Genomic DNA, 17,896 nt, shown 5'->3' with positions numbered 1-17,896 from the left:
GGAAGTCATTCTATCCAGGTCCACTAGGGGATCAGCTTCCTTGGTGCGTTCTCCGTTTCATAGCTGTCAGTAGTCCTCTGTGACAGCTCATTTACAGTAAGGCCGCTGATATAAAACTGTCAGCATGCTCAAAATTTGTGTGCAGTTTTGTTTCGAATATTGATACGAGTGCTTGCACTATCAAGTGTGAGGGGAGGCTCGCTCCTCCATCATGCCAAGCTGCCATCTATCTTTAACATGTAAAACTGTTGAGACCCAGGAGAACATGTGACCCACTTCTGTCAAATAAATGCATAATGTTTCGCCCTTTTTTCGCTCAGCGAGACGCCAAATTCTGAAATCAAAAATAGCAAAACCACAGTTTACATTTGAGAATCCCTCATGTCAGCAAACATAAAGTCTCCTCGTTGTTCTTCAGCATGTCGTCATTGGTGATTAAAAAGCGTTGGTCTCCGGAGGCACGATGGGATGTTGGAAGGACTTTTTACGCCCCACAACTAACATGCCCCCTGAGAGGGAGGCCAGCCCCGACTTGCAGCACTACAATTTGGCTATTCAAAATGCAAAGGCTGGGAAGGAGGAGGCAAGAGATCCTGTCATGGTGCCCAGTGGGTTCAGAGCTTGTGGTTGGAGTGCTGGAAAGACTGCCTTGTCTGTGTGATTAATGGTGGGGAACTCAGAGGCAGAAGCCAGGGAGAGGCTTATGTGGCAAGATTGTGCAACTTGAATGCACAATACTGGAGAGTTTTCAATGAATCTAAAGCAGGCCTTAATTTGATTACAGAATCTTTCTTGTTTTCCCATTTGGGATCTAATCCAGGAATCTTTAATCATAGAATACTGCAAGAAAAAAAATGCAAATCTAATCATTGATGAATAGGATAAACATTGCACACAAACGCCAGTTTTCCCAAATGCATTTATTAAGCATGTACAGTATTTGACGTCTCAATTAATCAAAAATTGTATCAAAGACTTCCTGTGTCTTTTAATGGCTTTAACAAAAATATAACATCATTCTGCTCATTTCACGGTTAAAACGTTTTACACAAATGACCTGATATTTACAGTACGTAATGAAAAAGAGGCCTAAATGTTACATTTAGACAATACGACAACTACTTATCTATCATCTGACAACAGAGGGGAAATATAAAACACACTCAGGATGTTCCACATGCATTAAACATGCAACAATATAAGTATTACAGCAAAATACCCATCATTTCAGGTGTGGTGTGTATTTACAGTGTGAGCAGGAATTTTGGAGACCTGCAGTCACAAATGATATTGCTGTAGCTCTCCTTTAATTAAGATGTGTTCATATAGCTTCATTAAAATGTTTTGTGACGGTGAAAGGGGTGCATTAAGGAGATTTCAGCCCTGGGATGCTGATCAGACTACCTCCATCCTTTCACAAGTAAGTGAAAGTAGATGTTTCATTGAGATTTTGATGAGCAAGGGAGGGACGGTCATTATGGGGCTCTAGGGCCAGTTTGAAATGCCAGGATGATGATGACTATCTATGCCCGTGCAGGAGGGTGGTGGACCGTTTTCAACAGATGGAAGTATGCAGTTTAGATGGGGCATTTCTGCAGGGCGGGTACCCTGACCACTGCTGCTGTCACCAAAAGATCCAAGCAGGGAGGACATAGAGCAGTAATCCATGGAGTGCAGTTCTGAGGACGAGGTTCTGATAATGCACGCGCTTGGACACATTACATTTTCAGCACAAGAGCTCAAACTGGATGCTAGGTAGCAGGGAGACCAGCCTGTCACTCTGCCGTACCTGTGCTCCTTCTTGTACCTCATCCTGCGGTTCTGAAACCAGATCTTGACCTGGCGGTCGGTGAGCTTCAGCCCGGCCGCCATCTCCAGCCTCCGAGGCCGACACAGGTAGGGGCTGAAGTGGAACTCCTTCTCCAGCTCCAGCAGCTGGCTGTTGGTGAAGGCCGTCCTCTCCCTCCTCGCACTCTGCCTGCCTCCGCCTGACAGACCTGCTGCCACGCCGCCACTGACTGATGGCAGAGGAGGCACATAAAGAAAGAGAAGGCGTTAAAAGGCAGTGCCACACATCTTACAGTCCTATCCTGAAATGTACAACCTCCACATGGAAGCCCTCAATTGTCTGCGATGCCTGTGTTAATCCTCAACCAATCAACCCGAGACCGAGTAGAGCCCCTCAGCTCTTCCCGTGTATTCAGTCATGCTTGAGACACTACAAGACTGGCTGTCTACTGTGTCATGTGCTCAGGGAAAGTTACCTCCCGAAGAAGCAGTCTGGGGGAAACATCTGACGCCACTACGGCTGCCTGACAGGCCACATTAATCAGAGCTACACATGGAAGCAGACCTGTCAAATCCCCATCTCAGTCACTTAAAAGGTACCTTGGGACCACCTCTGAAAATAACCACCATTAGGGATTCAATTTGACATGTATATGAGCAGTACCCGGGCCCTGTTGATAACAATATAACACACAAGGGTTAATGGATATTTAATAAGACCAACAGTGACCTTTGAGAGAGAGAGAGCTGCACCCTTCAATAGTACTCCACCAGACTGGGAGACTACTTCCTTGGTAAATGTTAGTACTATTAAGTGCTAATACTGTTGCACTTAACAATGATGAAAACATGTTTACCCTTTCCTTGGAAAATACAAATGTTACTTAATGAAATGAAGCATTTTTAGTGTGTTTAACTACTCACATCAATCTTAAACTGATTATAGATTTAACATAGTTTCTCTGTCTTCATTTTTTCTTGTGTCTATGTTTTTACATAATAAAAATAAGCCATTTTAGCCAAAATATGATAAAACTGTTCTTTTGCCAAGTAGTATTAGGGAACAACAGATTGTAGAGTAATTAAATTATGATCCTAAAATGATCTGTAGCTGCAAAAGTGCAGTTCACAGAACTTTTTTTTGCAGCTTTCATTCCGCAGTTTCTGTTTTTAACATTACTTTGCCTCTACTGAACTGGAACAACAGTTCTGTTATGCTACCAGCGTGACACGGACATTTGTTTAACGGTGCACCGACTCTACCACTCATTCATGACAGTAAGCGGGAGGAGCCCTTCACATCTGACTCAGGCTCTAATAGTAATGCATTTGACTTATGTTATTGTTCACTTGTAACCCTTTCAAACTGCTTGGCATCCAGTGTCTCCACACAACAAAGAAGTAGCAGCAAAACAAGCATCAATCAAGAGTGACCACATAAGGTACACCTGCACAATGAAATCCAATACAAAACCTCTGCCATGAATTTCACTTTCGAAAGGCTTTTTACATTTATTGTTGACACTGCTAGAAAGGTATCGATCCCATCTTATATTTGCAGTTGTGCATGTTGGAATTTTTGGTCTGGAATGTATTGCACCGAATTGAAAGGTTGTGCTCTATCTCATGTAAAGCAATGGGATCATCAAGATTATTAGAAACACCTCTATATATATAGACAGTTCATTATAAAACTATAACGTCAGTATTGGGTATGTTAAAGAAAAACAGTCACCAGAAGTGTGTCTAATGGTTGAAATCAGTGAAGTATCACTGCATCCAGTGAAGTTTTCAAAAGATAAAGATGAATGAAAGTAGCCAATTACCAGATAGATGGGAGGCAGTTGTTCGTGGAGTCATCCAGGGGAAAATGTTGAGGAGACTGCAGCTCTTCCCCTGGATGTCCAGTATGCTGTCAGCATGGCAGTGAACCTCAGGCTCTTCATCCGGGTTCAACCTGGAACTGACATGAGCAGAGGAGGTCACGTTATGCAGATGAAGTTTAGCTCCTTGGCCTCCTCTTCCTCCTCCTCCTCCTCCTCCTGCTTCTTGTCCTTCTTTGTATCCCGCGTTAGGTTTTGGCTCTTGTCCAGCCCTCATTGCAAAACTGTTGCCTTGCAGCTGCAGTGGGAGGGTAGACTGTTGGGGGTCCATGGACCCAGCTCATCAAATTGTCTCAAATAACAAACAGGAGTCCCCCAACAGTAATAAGAGCCACGACTTCTATCTCTCTAATATGCAATCACAATTAACCTGAATGAATATAGACGCACAGGAAAGAGCATTTGGAGTAACCATGTGGAACATTTGAATAATATTTACCAGAAGGGTGCCGTAGTCACGTGCGGTCGTCCTCCAATGACTGAGCTCCAGAGTTGCAAAGTAATCCGCTGGCAACTTGGGGCGCCCGAAGACGCTTCTACCATATTTCTTCAGACATTTCTATGAGCGGCTTACCTTTCTTTACCTAGGGATAGAAAAGAAAAATGAAATAACGGGATATGAATAGACGCCCCCCCCCCCCCCCCCCCCCCCCAAAATAAGAAAAAAAGAATCAGTGTGTGAGAGAGAAAAATAGAGATGTGTTAATAGGGGGAGAGGGGGAAAATGGCAGAGCGGGCGCAGACAGACAAAGATTACATGTGTGGTGACGAGCGCGTCATTAGAAAGTGAGCGCAGATTTCCTCTAATGTTATAAATCCTTTGGCAGGACGCGTTTATTTGAAGGAAACACCGTTTGCAGACGTAAATCCAGATTTATTTATTTTTTTGGGTGGTAGGTTTTTATCAAATACACGGCGAGGCGCTCGTGCTGTGTGTTTATGAGATGGAGTGATACGCGCGTGTTAACTCAATAACATCTTATTTTAACCGGATTTTTAGTTGTAAAATGACTCAAATTAAACATTTCTGTCCGGAGTATTTTTCCAATTCAAACGTTATTGTAAATAGTGGCAGATTGTTTTGTATTTTTATTCTTATCTGCAGTAAAGATGTTTTCTGGCTTGCAAAATAAAATAAATACGCATTTCTTTCACAACTAAGTGCGCAACTAATTTTACTGTACACCACAAATCGTCGGGTTTCCTTTAAATTACAACATATGCTTATAGCAGTCGGAGTGTAGCTTGGGCTTAATAGGATTCACTGGGAGTGGTCAAACAAAGGCTTGACAGTCGTTGCCACACAAGGACAAAGGAGGCAATCATTAAAGATTTTTTTTTTTCTATCTGACGATTCAATGCATTTGCATTAATCAGGCATCACTGTACAGTATCGGTGAGGAAACGCTGGACACTTTTTGATGGCAGATCCCGCCTACTGCAGGACTGTGGACAAAAGGAGGAGATGCTCAGTGCAGAGCTCACACGCAGGCGCCTGTTTGTAGCTATTGTAAGAGAACGCTCCAGTGTCTTGAGAATAAAACTGCGAAGGTGCAATACACTTAAAATAAGAAAATATTAAACATCCGACATTTTTAAACACCATAATAGATATTTTGTGAGGAAACCGCCATTTGGGCTAAAAACCCACCTAGTGTGGCCTAACGGAATTAAAACTTAAAAAAACAACAAACAAACATAAAATATGCTTATTTAATTTTACCAATGCAGAAAAGTGTTCTAAATGAATAAATAAGTAGAATAATGAATCTATCACATTTAAAATAAATAAATAAATAAATAAAAACAGTGCGCACTGATCCGTTTTCCAAAGAGAGAGGACCCTGCAGACTATTATGTTAGCATATTCTGGGCCAGTATCAATCTTAGTTGAACCAGGCTTTAAGTTCTTTCTGGTGTTTCGCTACAACAAAGCTGTCGAGAAAACCCTCTGTAGATGTCTCAGAGGTGATGGATTATGCACTCAGCGTTGCATAGCTTGGAAGAAGAGGAGGCTTGCTGCTTTTTTTTCTGTTTCACCCCTGCTGCCACCGTCACTGAGGTTTTACCTGCACCTCCAGAGTGGAGTCACGTCCTTTGGTTGTCCCCCTCCTTTCCAAAAAATGAAATATTTTATGTTCGATCAAAGACATAATGCGCCCACTTCACCTCAATACTCCAAAGCTCTTCCATTAAACAGCATTGAAATGCCCTTAATATTACTTATCACGGATGAATAAATCACTTTTAAACTGAACACAAAATATGAAAGTTTAGGGTCATATTTAATTGTGGACAGTGAAAAAAAAAGTGTCCTTTAAAAAAGAAAAAAAAGTCAGTCTGACTTTTGGATGAATGTAGGCCAAAAGTGCAAAACAAATACATAATTATTATCACTGGTGAATAAGGCAGTGTGCATCAGGAGTGGCTGAAATGGGGAGAAAGTAATTAAATTCGTTTTGTTTTCCTTCCCTCACACCCTTGAACACACTCTCTGAATTGGAGATAGAATCTATGATATACTAGCTCAGCAAGACCATAATTTAGCTCCTCTGCGCCTCCACCACAATTCTCCGTGAACTCTGTTTGAACCGCCTCAGTGGCAATAAATCATTTTTCTCTCTCACACAAAAGCGCGCCGGTCGCTCTGGGTGTCAACCCTTTTACAATTCCTCCTTACCTTCTGTGCTCTCTCGCCTGCTGACACAAACAACCAAGGAAATCGTCGATAAACTTTTATTTTTCATACCAATAACGCGGAGGGAAAACATCTGCAGTTGCGCACAAGAGGCTGAAATCTGGCGAATGCGGCGCAGCTGAATTCTTTTTTGTTTATTCCTTTTTGCCCCCCCCCATAAATTAGATATCTATATCCAATGTATTTATATACATTTCCTACACCTAAAATATAATTGGTTTTCAGAGCTCAAGGAAAAGCGCGGATCAGTTAATGTATTTCCAGGGGACAGGGCTCCGCAGATAAGAGGAGACTGAGAGAGAGCTGCAGAGAAGACGTTAATGGGCAGAGGATGCTGTCGGTTAAAACGGTGCATACAAATGGCGCTGTCTTGGCAGAGCAAGGAGAAGATTTATGGGCCCGGTGCCCTATATTGCTGTAAACAATGCAGAGTGAAATGAAAGGACTAGAGTTTGCAGACTGCACTTCATAAGTGAGGGGAAGACACACATTGTCAATTTCCTCCCCCAAAACAAGTTGTGACTTTTGCATGCATGTGCATTAAACATGGGGTTTTAATTTGGGGCCTGTATAGCACAGTCCAATGTAAATCCTGGCCTGTCTGTGGAAAGTGCAGGGATGCATAAATCCTGCAGATCTGAGCACGTGAAGTACCTGTAGAAAGTGTAACATTTATAAATTATTTTCTTCTTTTTCTTTTTTCACTCGTGAGATTAATGCGTTTTCCCCCGATCCACAATTTATCAATTGAAAGTGTGCTGATGCTGATAACATTTTTAATATTTCTGTGTGTAAAAATGTAAAATTAAAAGCTGACTGTTTGTTAGCAATTAAAGTCCGAAACGTGGTTTATTTATTGGGGGAGTTTAACTGTGGGCATGCCTGTTAATTCAGTGTATTATTTATAGTTTAGTGTATTATTTATAGTTTAGAGCATCAGCCCTTAAATTATAATTCTGCGAGTCTGGGTGATGCTTTATTGTAAACAGTAATGTGTAATGACACATTTAAAGCTTCTCACCACATTCGACAACTTCTGCATTCCTCCCTGTTTCTTTCAAACTAATAATTGTACATTAATGACATCCATGGTTTTTGGTGAACAATGAGATATAGTTACAGCTTCTTGATCTACAGATTTTCTTTTCAGTTAGTTTACCTGATTGAATCATTTAATTTCAAGATGTAATAAACTATTAACACCTTCAACGTTTTCAAACATTCAATATGCTTTTAGAAAATGTTATTTAGATTACGTTTTGGTAAGTAGCTAATACATTATATAGTGGCACTGTTGGTAATACTTTTCAGAAATACAATAAGAAATGGTCATTTAGAGTTGCTTAAAATTATGAAATGTGTAAGGTTTTGATCAGAATATTACTTGTCATCTTTTTTATCAAGCGTAAAAAGACGCATAAAAGTGATAATTAACACTTCTGAGGAATGCCTTACAGAGGGTTTAAATATATGGACAGCAGAAAGTCCTCAAAGTGCAGCAGTAATGCAACTGGTGGCCTCGGAAATACACCCGAGAATCGTTTCCAGTGAATGAATGAAATAAAGACGCACATTTCACTTAACCTACACATAATTGTGGATCTATAGTCTGTAGGATCGCATATTCAGATCACTTGTGCTAATGAAAAGTGAATAACATAATCATAACTCAATCTAGTGACTGTCGGGGCCCCTGGTGACACCTTGAACGAAGGAAAATGACTGTAATTTCTAAGGTCCTCAACGATGCAGCAAATAGGCTAATTAAATATTTCTCAGCGAGGCGTTATGATGACATAAAGTATCCTCGTAAGTTTACCCAGGCCATCATTCCCTGTGTGCTGTGAAAGTCTGCGGTGGGCTGTGTTGATCCAAGATGCTTTGTCGTCGCCTGCGTGAAATGTTTGCCAGCGCTGACAGTAAATCACTTTTACGTTTTTGATGGATTTTTAAAATCCAGTTTTATGTAAATCCATCTACCTTCATCAGAGGCGGGCGCGCGCGCGCACGGAGCCTGGTGCTCTCTTTTTTTTTTTCCTCCCCCTTGGGTGAAGGGATGGGAGAGAAGGGATGGGAGAGAGATTTACGGATTTATGACACACCCACTGCTGGTCAATGTGAGACAGCTTCTCTGTCCCTGGAAAATAGCAGCGTGACCCCTGTTTCAACTCTCTGCCTTTATGCAGCTGCCATGGTTGCCGTTTAAACACACTACACCATAACAATACAGCGGCCCGGACCTTTCATTACAAACCCAAGTGGTTGAAGAAGACACTCACCTGAGACGAGTGGAGAAAAACATTTACACTTAACCCGGTGCAGACAATAAAAAAATTAACCGCAGGTAATAAAGCACGAAGACGCGTCCGAGCCGCAGATCATTTTTGCCTCGTATTTGCTCTTGTTCAAACATTTCGATGGCTGTTTGTGTAAAGTTTTTATATCTTCCAAGAGAGAGAGTTCTCGCCTGAGGTGCTCATAAATCACTGGCAGCCCGCAGCGGTGCAATGCGAGCTGAAAATCATGTGTGATTCAACAGTCTGAAGTCAGAGAAGAAACCAGTTAGAGCTGAGTAAGTACTGAGGAATTCAAACAATGAACCTCAAACGCATGAAATACACGATATTCCTGCAAGGTGCCGAGGTTAAGAAGAACTACCAGCTCTTAAAAGTTACTGTACACAGACGCAGCTTAAAGCAATTGCTCCCTCAAATCTGAATAACCGAGAATTAAAAGCGAGAAAGCGCACTTAAACCTACTCGGGGATAAATCGTTAATTCGCGCTGATCTTCTGACAGGTAAGACTATATAACTTTGAAGATGATAGATTTAACGATCACCTCGATCAAGTGAGAACAGAAATAACGTGTAAAGTACATTATGGTGAGCTGTAACGATGATAAATATCTGTGTAAATATCAATATCTATAAAAGCTGTCTCTTGTTGAGTTGTGCAGGAGAGCAAACTTTAATCACGAAAAGAATCAGACAGATTTATGACTGTCACACGATTTGATCTTTTGTTGAACTGATAATACTCTTAAATCTCACACGTTGTTTATTCTCGTGATTCATCATAGTCCGGTGTATTATTTAAATCTTTGGCAAATTATTCTCCGTGTACACAAATCTTCAGTTACATGAGACCAAACAAAAGGGACATTTCGCTATTGTTCCCAGTGAAATTGGACCCTCACCTGTAGCCCGATAGACGAGAGGAGGAGGATGACTTATCACATCCAGCTGACAAACACTGAGATTAGTTTGGCTTTCTGTGATCACTGTTTATCTTGGAAGTCCTGCTGTTGAATAGTTTTCCGTCAACGCTGAATATTTCCACCAGATCAAATGACAGGGATCAGAAATGTTGCTCTTGTAACCAATGAGCATCATCAAGACATGCAATGCACAATACAATGAAAGCACCCAGTGCAAAATAAACAGACAACTAAAGGTAAACAAAACCAGGAACACATCAAGGATTGACAACATGACCCACATTTCTCACATAGGAGTTATTTCTGCCGAAAGTTTTCAGAAAGAGTGCAAAGTCCGCCAGGTTTTAGTGAGCAGAACCTTGAAGGTCGCTGTCCATAAACTAATCACAATGAACTGTCCCAGTACTGTCACAAACTCCTATAATTGGCAGTTTGAATGGAAGTGACGATCTGAGACTAGTAATTCTCTTAAGTCACACAGAAGTCACCAAGTCAAACTATTTTTAATGTCCTTCTTTTTTGGGGGGGAACTACAGGGAATGACTCTAGGTTATGTCTAATTTTAGAGCAGTTGCGCAAGTTACATAGTTTCAGTCACATTTACCTCATACACCCAGATACAAATATTGCAAGTTCTCACATTTTTTTGAGAAGCTTTGAAATAATGTTTAGTCACATATTAGGACGTCTTAAGTGCGGAGAAGAGTTCAACGCTGTCTGGTGTCACTCCAACTAACAAAGAGAGCAACACATTCAGTGATGCCCCGCCGCAGGCCTCTATAGGACACAACGCAGAAAAACCCACAAAGAAAGCCGAGGCCAAGGGGGACCGACGAGGGCGCACACAGAAGGTACACGTATAGAGAGGGAGTCGGGTCACAGGGTTGGAGAGGTCGGCCATCCAGACCGAAATGAGCCTAATGGGACAGAAAATGTGTCCTCGAGGTGAACTCGGCCTTCTCCCATTTCGCCCCCAAACTTCAATAAAGTACCTTTTCAAGCCTCGCGACATGGAGGCGACAGGGCCGAGAAAGGGGCTGGAGGGATGCTGCGACTGTGGCGAGCACATTAATTTCTCTAATCTGTCCAGCAACATAAAGGCTCCTGGATTCATTTTTCAGCGCCGTCGCACCACTATTCTAATGCCTTTCCAAGAGCAGCGTCCAAGTAAGCAGCCCCTAACCTCTTTGTTTTAGTGGAATTGCTTCGTTTGAAAGTCCAGTTTTGCTCTGACGTGTGTAAAGGCTGGTAAATGATACAAAACTGGTACAAAATATTTGGTTAGGATCAACGCTGGCTATTGCCAGAGCTGTTTTCCAGAGCATTAACAAAGCTCTGAGGCGAAAGATTAATGATAGAGAATACCTCTTCCTTTTGTGTTCTTTCGCCTCCCACTACGCGGGCATTTTATAAGGCCTATTCATGTCACAATTTCAATAATCTATCAAATGCTTGCGCGTCTTTGGGTTTTAAATCGTGTTCAGATCGAGATCCTTCAAATCTGTTCCCCCCATAAAATGTGAAAGAGAATTTAAAAGCAAAGAAAAATATATACATTTTTATAGATAGGTTTCTTTGAATAAAGCTGAAATGCTTGAGTCCAGCAGGTCTACAGTGGTGGACAGTCCTGCAGTGTGTTGGTCCTCCAGCCAGAAGAAAAGACGCATGACGCATGACGTCGCACAAGAGACGCGCCGTTTTTTAAAGTTGTAGATATCTGTATTCTCGCGAGCTGCTGCACACTGTGGAGGCAAACTGCCCACTGGGGAGGCAGCAGAAGGCAGATGTGGCAAAGTGTTTATACAAGCAAAAGTCAGAGAGTGAACACACACAATGGAAAAAAAAAAAGCACCAGCGTCCCTCCTCGTGGCGAGGGCACTGCTTCAAGAGGCTCATAACAAAGGTCAGCACGTTACACTCCATCCCCAGCTCACTGAGACGTTTAACGAAGACCACACCACGCTTCATTATATGCAATCTATCCGCAGTGCACGGCTTTATTTTTTATTTTTCATTTATTTTACAATGGAAATGTCTAGCGCATCATGGCGCAATGGACTCTAAAAAAGCAGGGCAGCTTCTTTATAATACAAAAAAAAAAAAAAAAAAAAAAAAAAGAATATTCTCGCAGCAATCTGTAACCTCAAGCACATTGCAAACGTCTAAATGAATCACATGCATCTTTGTGTTGAAGTGAGGACGCACAGAGCTTCATTTGTGGCACTGGCAGAGAGCAGTGTAGTGTGGTTTGCAGGGCCTCAGTGGCTTGTCTGGACCGTTAATTGAATGCCCTTCAGACTAATGAGGTTGCACGTTACGCACGGCGAAAAAACGGTTCCAATCTCATATTTTGGAAATAACTTCAGTCCATTCTGAGCTTTAAAACACACACACACACACACACACACACACACACACACACACACACACACACACACACACACACACACACACACACACACACACACACACACACACACACACACACACACGCGCGCGCGCGGGTTCACAGTCTGTACACATTCCTATTTTAAAGAAAAGAGAGCTTCAGGATTGATAAACACAGTCTGAAAACACAGTGATTCTCCATTCTCCCCCTCATGAAATATCCTCATATCTGTTCACGTTGAAGGAGAGCTTTTCAATCTACAATAGCAGACCTCATCTTGCCTTAAAATGAAATTCGACCAAACGGATGTAAAACTAGTAGACACTCACTGTTTTATTGACCAATATGATTAGCACAAGTACACTAAACTCCGTTTATTGCATTTCACAATAGTCTGCTTTTTAACGGTCTAAACACAACATCAACACCACAAAACTAAATTGTAAATCAAAATCCTGTTTCTGAAATACACGAGGTAAAGTCACACTTTGTTATCATCCTAAACATACAAGTTCAAGATCAATGGTGTGTTCCAGCTTTTTTTTATATACCAAAAATAACTATTATTATAGTGATTTCCTTCCAGTGTTGTTTGAAATAAATAGATTGTGCATTTCACCTTGGGCAGCAGGGCAAAAGAATGGCCCACAATAACATTTGTGATAAAATGTATATTTTTTCTACTTTTTCTTCCTTCATTCAAAACATTTTTTTTTCAATAAAAAACATCATTTTAATTGAACTTCAAATAAATTAAAACCCTGTGTCACGTAAAAATAATCCATCGGTATTCGCAGTAATCCATGCTATATAACATGCATTTTATATAACTTTGGACTTAAAGGAAACCGCACAAGATAGCTACGAAAACAAAATATATAATCGTTCTATAAATAAGCAGTTCTTTTTTTTTTTCCAGCCGTGGCTTTATAACCTGGTAATATCCTCGCCATGCTGCGCTCCGGTCAGTTCGTCGGGGGCCCCAGTGTTAGTGGCCGAGGCAGGCGCACCAGCGCCGGCTGCTGAGCCTGTGTTGGACCCGGAGGAGGACGTGGACGATCTCACTTTGGTGTTCGGGAGCCTGTGATCCTTTTTCCATTTCATCCTGCGGTTCTGAAACCAGATTTTAATCTGTCGCTCGGAGAGAACCAGGGTGTGTGCGATCTCGATGCGCCTCCGTCGAGTTAAATATCGGTTATAGTGGAATTCCTTCTCCAATTCTAAGACTTGCTGCCGGGTGTAAGCTGTCCTAGACCGCTTGGGCTCCGTCCCATTGTAACCAGAGTTCACTAGAAAAAGGCAGAAGTGGAGAGAAAGGGAGACAGGGAAGGGAGGAAAGGAGGGGTAAACAAGAATGGCCTCAACTGAGATATGGCTGCAAAGATTTATTGGATATGAATGTTTAGCTGTTTGAGAAATTTAAATGGGAAGTTAAGAACTTCTCAGCGTAATGAGAGGACACTCACATCCAACTATGAGCTAAATTATTAATGCAAGATTACAAAGCTCAGTTTTTTTTCTCCCTTTCTTCTTATTCATTTCTCCCCCTCTCTCTATCGCGCAATACATAACAGCAGAAGCCACATGGTGATACGGCTGCCCTGAGTATACCTCGGCTATAAAATTTATGGTGGGTGTAATTACCAATGCCGAGTCGTAAATCCGCCTCAATTGTGCCATTTCAAAGGCTTCCCTGCTATCGGAGCAGGGGCTGGCAACGAGATGGGAGTCAGAGGGACTGATAAAGGGAGGGAAAGAGGGAGAGAGGAGCATGAGGAGTGCAGGGGAACATAAACACACAAGTTGCCTACCAGTGCTGACGTGAATTTTCTTCATCCACGGGTACACCACGGGCTGTTTGGAGGAGGCTGTGCTGTTTGGATGCTCCGGGGTGGCTTGGTTGCAGGCGGAGGTTGCGGCCGGTGGCGTGGCGGGGGACATGGACAACTGTGGGGTTTCACATGAAGCAGGCTGCGCTTTCCCTGTCAGTAGGTGCGCAGAATGGGGTATTCCATGTCCCCTTGGCGTGTCGGGTTCGGGGATGCTTGCACAGTTATACTGGCGCTCTTGGTAGCTCGCCCGCGGAGGATATAACTCCTGGTGGTGATGCTGGTAGCCAGTGTCCCTCGCGCGGCTGTAATATTCTGGACTGTGCTCGGGGATGTAGTTATTTTGCGAATATTCCTCGCATGGAGGAAATTTCGGATCAATGTAGTTAGACTCCATCAAATACGAGCTCATGATCATTAATTTCTGGAGTGGAAAATAATTTTTCTAGCTTTGTCGTTTTTCTGCTCCATAAAGCCCTCCTACTTGCGAGCAGCCCTGTAAAGTTACTTTTACCACGTGACCCAGTGGCCCAATAGCAGAGTAAGAGGTAGTTCCCGGATAAGGAACCAGAGGTATTTAGCATACCTACAGTCGCCATTGTGGGCACAAATCTCTCTCCCTCTCTCTCTCTCTCTCTCTCTCTCTCTCTCTCTCTCTCTCTCTCGTTCCCCCCCTTTCTCTGGTTCTGTTACCAAGGCAATTGATCTTGGGGACAAAACTAGTAGCTAGTTGCTGACCAAGGAAAAATAAAACAGGCAAAATACACTGGTCTCAATTATTCAAAGGGACAATAGGTGGTGGTGCGCCAAGGATAAAGCACAACAATAGCAAACGAATCAGTTTGTTGGTTTGCCTGCGTTATAAAAAGGTTACCTGCTAATTAATGAAGGCACAGTCTTTATCAGGGAGAACCTCAGCTGCAAAGCAAATCATATCTTCCATTAATACACTTGAGAAATAGAGCTGCGTCTTGCCCATAATGTTGATTTCAAGAACTAATTCCTGATGGAAAAGATTGTGACTGTAAATGTCAGAGAGCAGGAGAGAGGTGAGATGCTGTGGAGGTGTGGCTGAGGTCTCACATCAGGCCTGATCATTTATAATGTTGGATTAAAAGTGTACAGAAAGAAAGAAGCTGCTCAGACAAAGGCCTTCGCTCAGCAGTGAATTATTCACCTATCTTCCAGGACATTCATCAAAAGAATAAGAGTTCAAGTTTAAAATATGATGATTTAGATGAGGATTGCTTGTCCACGTTGAATAATTTGCAAAAATCCGGTGGAACTAAAGTCCCAAGATGTCTCATAATTAGGCACAAAAGGTAAAAAGAACCAAATCCATGATACACCAGGGGAGATGTATACCACATTTAATATTTAATGACATCTTTCTCTCAGATATACAGCAGATTATCAATAAACTCTTCTCTACAAAAGTTCACAATTGACCAAAAACTGTGATCCCAAAGAATCCAACTCAGGCTCCAATTAAACAACAGTTACACTGTGACATCACAGATAAAGCTCACTGTGGTGTCACAAACCAGACGACTTTGCAGAGTGTAGCATCATTATAGGGGCACAAACCAGTCAGCAGTGAAACTACATCATTATGATGCCACAGACCAGAGGGTATCAGAACATTATGATCCGCTGGCTTAACCGTGGAGGTATTGTATCTCACTGAAAGTTCGGCTACATTTAGCCGCTACAGTCCAGGAAGTAGCATTTTGAAGCAGATATGGGCCATCTGATCTTCATGATTAACTGAACATCCCCTCTAAGCACTGACCATAAAGATATTTGTAAATAAGAAAAGAAATGAATCACATTCTTAAGAAGACAGCCCTTTAATTGATGGAGCTGCTGGTCTTGGTTGTATTATTGCACTCTTTTTTTTCTTGTGAAAGCTTTTATCGGTTACTTTCCGAACCTGTTGTGACCTTTGTTGTGGCCTGTGTAAAAGCACAGGAAGCACAACAGATATAAACTTCATCTGTGTGGGTCTATTAAGTTAGCTCTGCTACATTAATAAAAGAAAATGCTGTGAGGGACACTAATCAATACTGTGTATTTGTCCATAAACATATTTAGTACCTGCTTTATCTGCATGTTTTGAGACTCCACCTAATCCAACTGTGTAAACATTTCCTGGATCTAAGTGCAGATGGAATTGACATCCTCACATGTCCAATCCTGGCAGCAGCAGTGACCATCAAATTACTTGGTGGTCTGCTTGGATACTGTAACCTGAGACTGTCTGGCTGTGTAAACTTGTCATGTACTGCAGGAATCCCCTTTCTTGTCTCAGAGCCAGCAGTGGGCAAAGTCAGCGAAGGAATCTCCAAAAGTTTAGTAGCTTCCCCACAACATCCATATTAGATTACATTGTTATTGAAATGTCTTTTGGGTTAAGGCCATCAAAATGTTAATAATAATAATAATAATAATAATAATAATAATAATAATAATAATAATAATAATAATAATAATAATAATAATAATAATAATAATAATAATAAATAAAAGCTGCTTCTTGAGCAAGCAGTCCGAGCAAAAGTGTCACACAAGTCCATATTTTGGTCAACAGCACCACATTGCAAGTTAAGAGGTCTATTTTCACAGCAATAATTACATAATGTGGTTAAAAAACGACATGGAATTGCATATCATATTTCTGGCTGTACTGTTTGTAAAGAATGCGCACGACATTTCTATTACCCCTAGCGAGGATGTTAGAGGCGTTTTATAGAGCAATAAAAGCCGTAAATCAGTCACTTTTAAACGACCCCTGGTTCCTAACGTGTTTTACAGGGTCTGACACAGTAGTAGCCGCACACTGCACACATGGGTTTACTCTCTGTGGCCTACCTACACAAACTCTGACTGTCTGGACTGTGAATACACACTGTGACTGTTATTGCAATGCCCGTGCCTGCAACTATGTGTTATCAGGGATGCCTAATGTGCAAAAAGTAGGAGGAGGGAAGAAAGGAGTCAGAGGGACGTGAAGAGGAGCAGATGCAGAACAATCCATTGGCTGGCCGTGGTTTTTCAGTTGCCCATGTATTCCTGTAGAGACGTATTTGCGACTGTTTGTACTTCACACAAATTCGGTTCTACAGGGTACATATAGACAACTAAGGTTTTAGGCGATCAGTCAGGCAAATATCTACATGCAAGCAGGTTATCGTGTCTGAATATGGCCTAGCATGCATCAGAGCCCGGCCTCGTGACAATTACTATGGCTGCAAATACGGGTCAAAGCGTGCGCCAAGGCGGATGCTGTTTATCAGGTGTATGCAAACCTCAAGCTCAGCTCAATTTCCTGCTATTGATATATTCTCAAACGATAAAAAATCATCTCGCTTTTGCATAGTTGTTCAAAAAAAATCACACGCGAACACACACACACACACACACACACACACACACACACACACACACACACACACACACACACACACACACACACACACACACACACACACACACACACACACACACACACACACACACACACACACACACACACACACACACACACACACACAGAGACCAAACGTAGTGTGCAGAGGACAGAGAGGGTCTCTTTTCTCCACATTCAACCTCTTGCCTTTGAGGTTCCTCTTATATGAATATTCAGTCACAAACACAGGGAATACAAAGGGACGGCGTGACAGCACACATGAAAAATAAGTTTCTATTGTTCCCAGCCATTTCTTCAGCTTGCTATTACCATACTGACCGCTCGGTAACCTTTCTTCCTGCCACTCTGGAAGCTAATGAGAAAAGCCTGGGATGAAAAATGTAATATCAGACATGTGACCTGTTTCGGGGTTATTAAAAACAGCAAACATACTCAGATTGTGAATCAATAGAATTGATTACAGTGCAGATGCACAGGGGACTTCAAACACTGTCAAAAAACATCTCAATCTACATATGTCTCCGCGCGCATTCTGTGCGTCAATGTAATAGATTTTTTTAGAGGGTGAATAACAAAGCATCCAAAGCGCCAAACTCTCTGAGAAAACTAACTCATATTCACTTGGCTTTGTCATATCCTCATCTAAATACATGCTGTTTGT

General features: G+C 41.9%; 2 protein-coding genes across 6 annotated transcripts in view; both read right to left on the bottom strand.

Annotated features, from left to right (window-relative positions):
* Positions 1–901: 901 nt before the first annotated feature.
* LOC308113135 (homeobox protein Hox-A3a-like) overlaps positions 902–17,896 on the bottom strand; it is a 53,262-nt gene continuing 36,267 nt past the window's right edge. For 4 of the 5 annotated variants that reach the window (XM_080469134.1, XM_080469131.1, XM_080469132.1 and 1 more), the window contains 3 exons: positions 4,111–4,255; positions 3,615–3,751; positions 910–2,018 (listed from right to left, as the gene is read on the bottom strand). In XM_080469134.1, coding sequence (XP_080325260.1) covers positions 1,486–2,018; positions 3,615–3,751; positions 4,111–4,214 — 774 coding nt within the window. In that variant the 5' untranslated portion in view covers positions 4,215–4,255 and the 3' untranslated portion in view covers positions 910–1,485. Of the gene's footprint in view, positions 2,019–3,614; positions 3,752–4,110; positions 5,370–17,896 lie in introns of those variants that run through there. The other variant, XM_080469133.1, reaches the window with a different exon arrangement.
* hoxc4a (homeobox C4a) lies at positions 12,287–14,238 on the bottom strand. Its single transcript, XM_080469145.1, has 2 exons — positions 13,788–14,238; positions 12,287–13,265 (listed from the first exon to the last, which is right to left on the bottom strand). Exons 1-2 carry the CDS (start codon positions 14,221–14,223, stop codon positions 12,904–12,906), a joined length of 798 nt encoding a protein of 265 aa, XP_080325271.1. The 5' UTR covers positions 14,224–14,238; the 3' UTR covers positions 12,287–12,903.

The sequence above is a fragment of the Lipophrys pholis genome (assembly GCF_963383615.2).
Source record: "Lipophrys pholis genome assembly, chromosome: 8".
Taxonomy (NCBI): Eukaryota; Metazoa; Chordata; class Actinopteri; order Blenniiformes; family Blenniidae; genus Lipophrys; species Lipophrys pholis.
The sequence above is the reverse complement of the archived record's forward strand: the minus strand, read 5'-3'. Positions and strand labels throughout refer to the sequence as shown.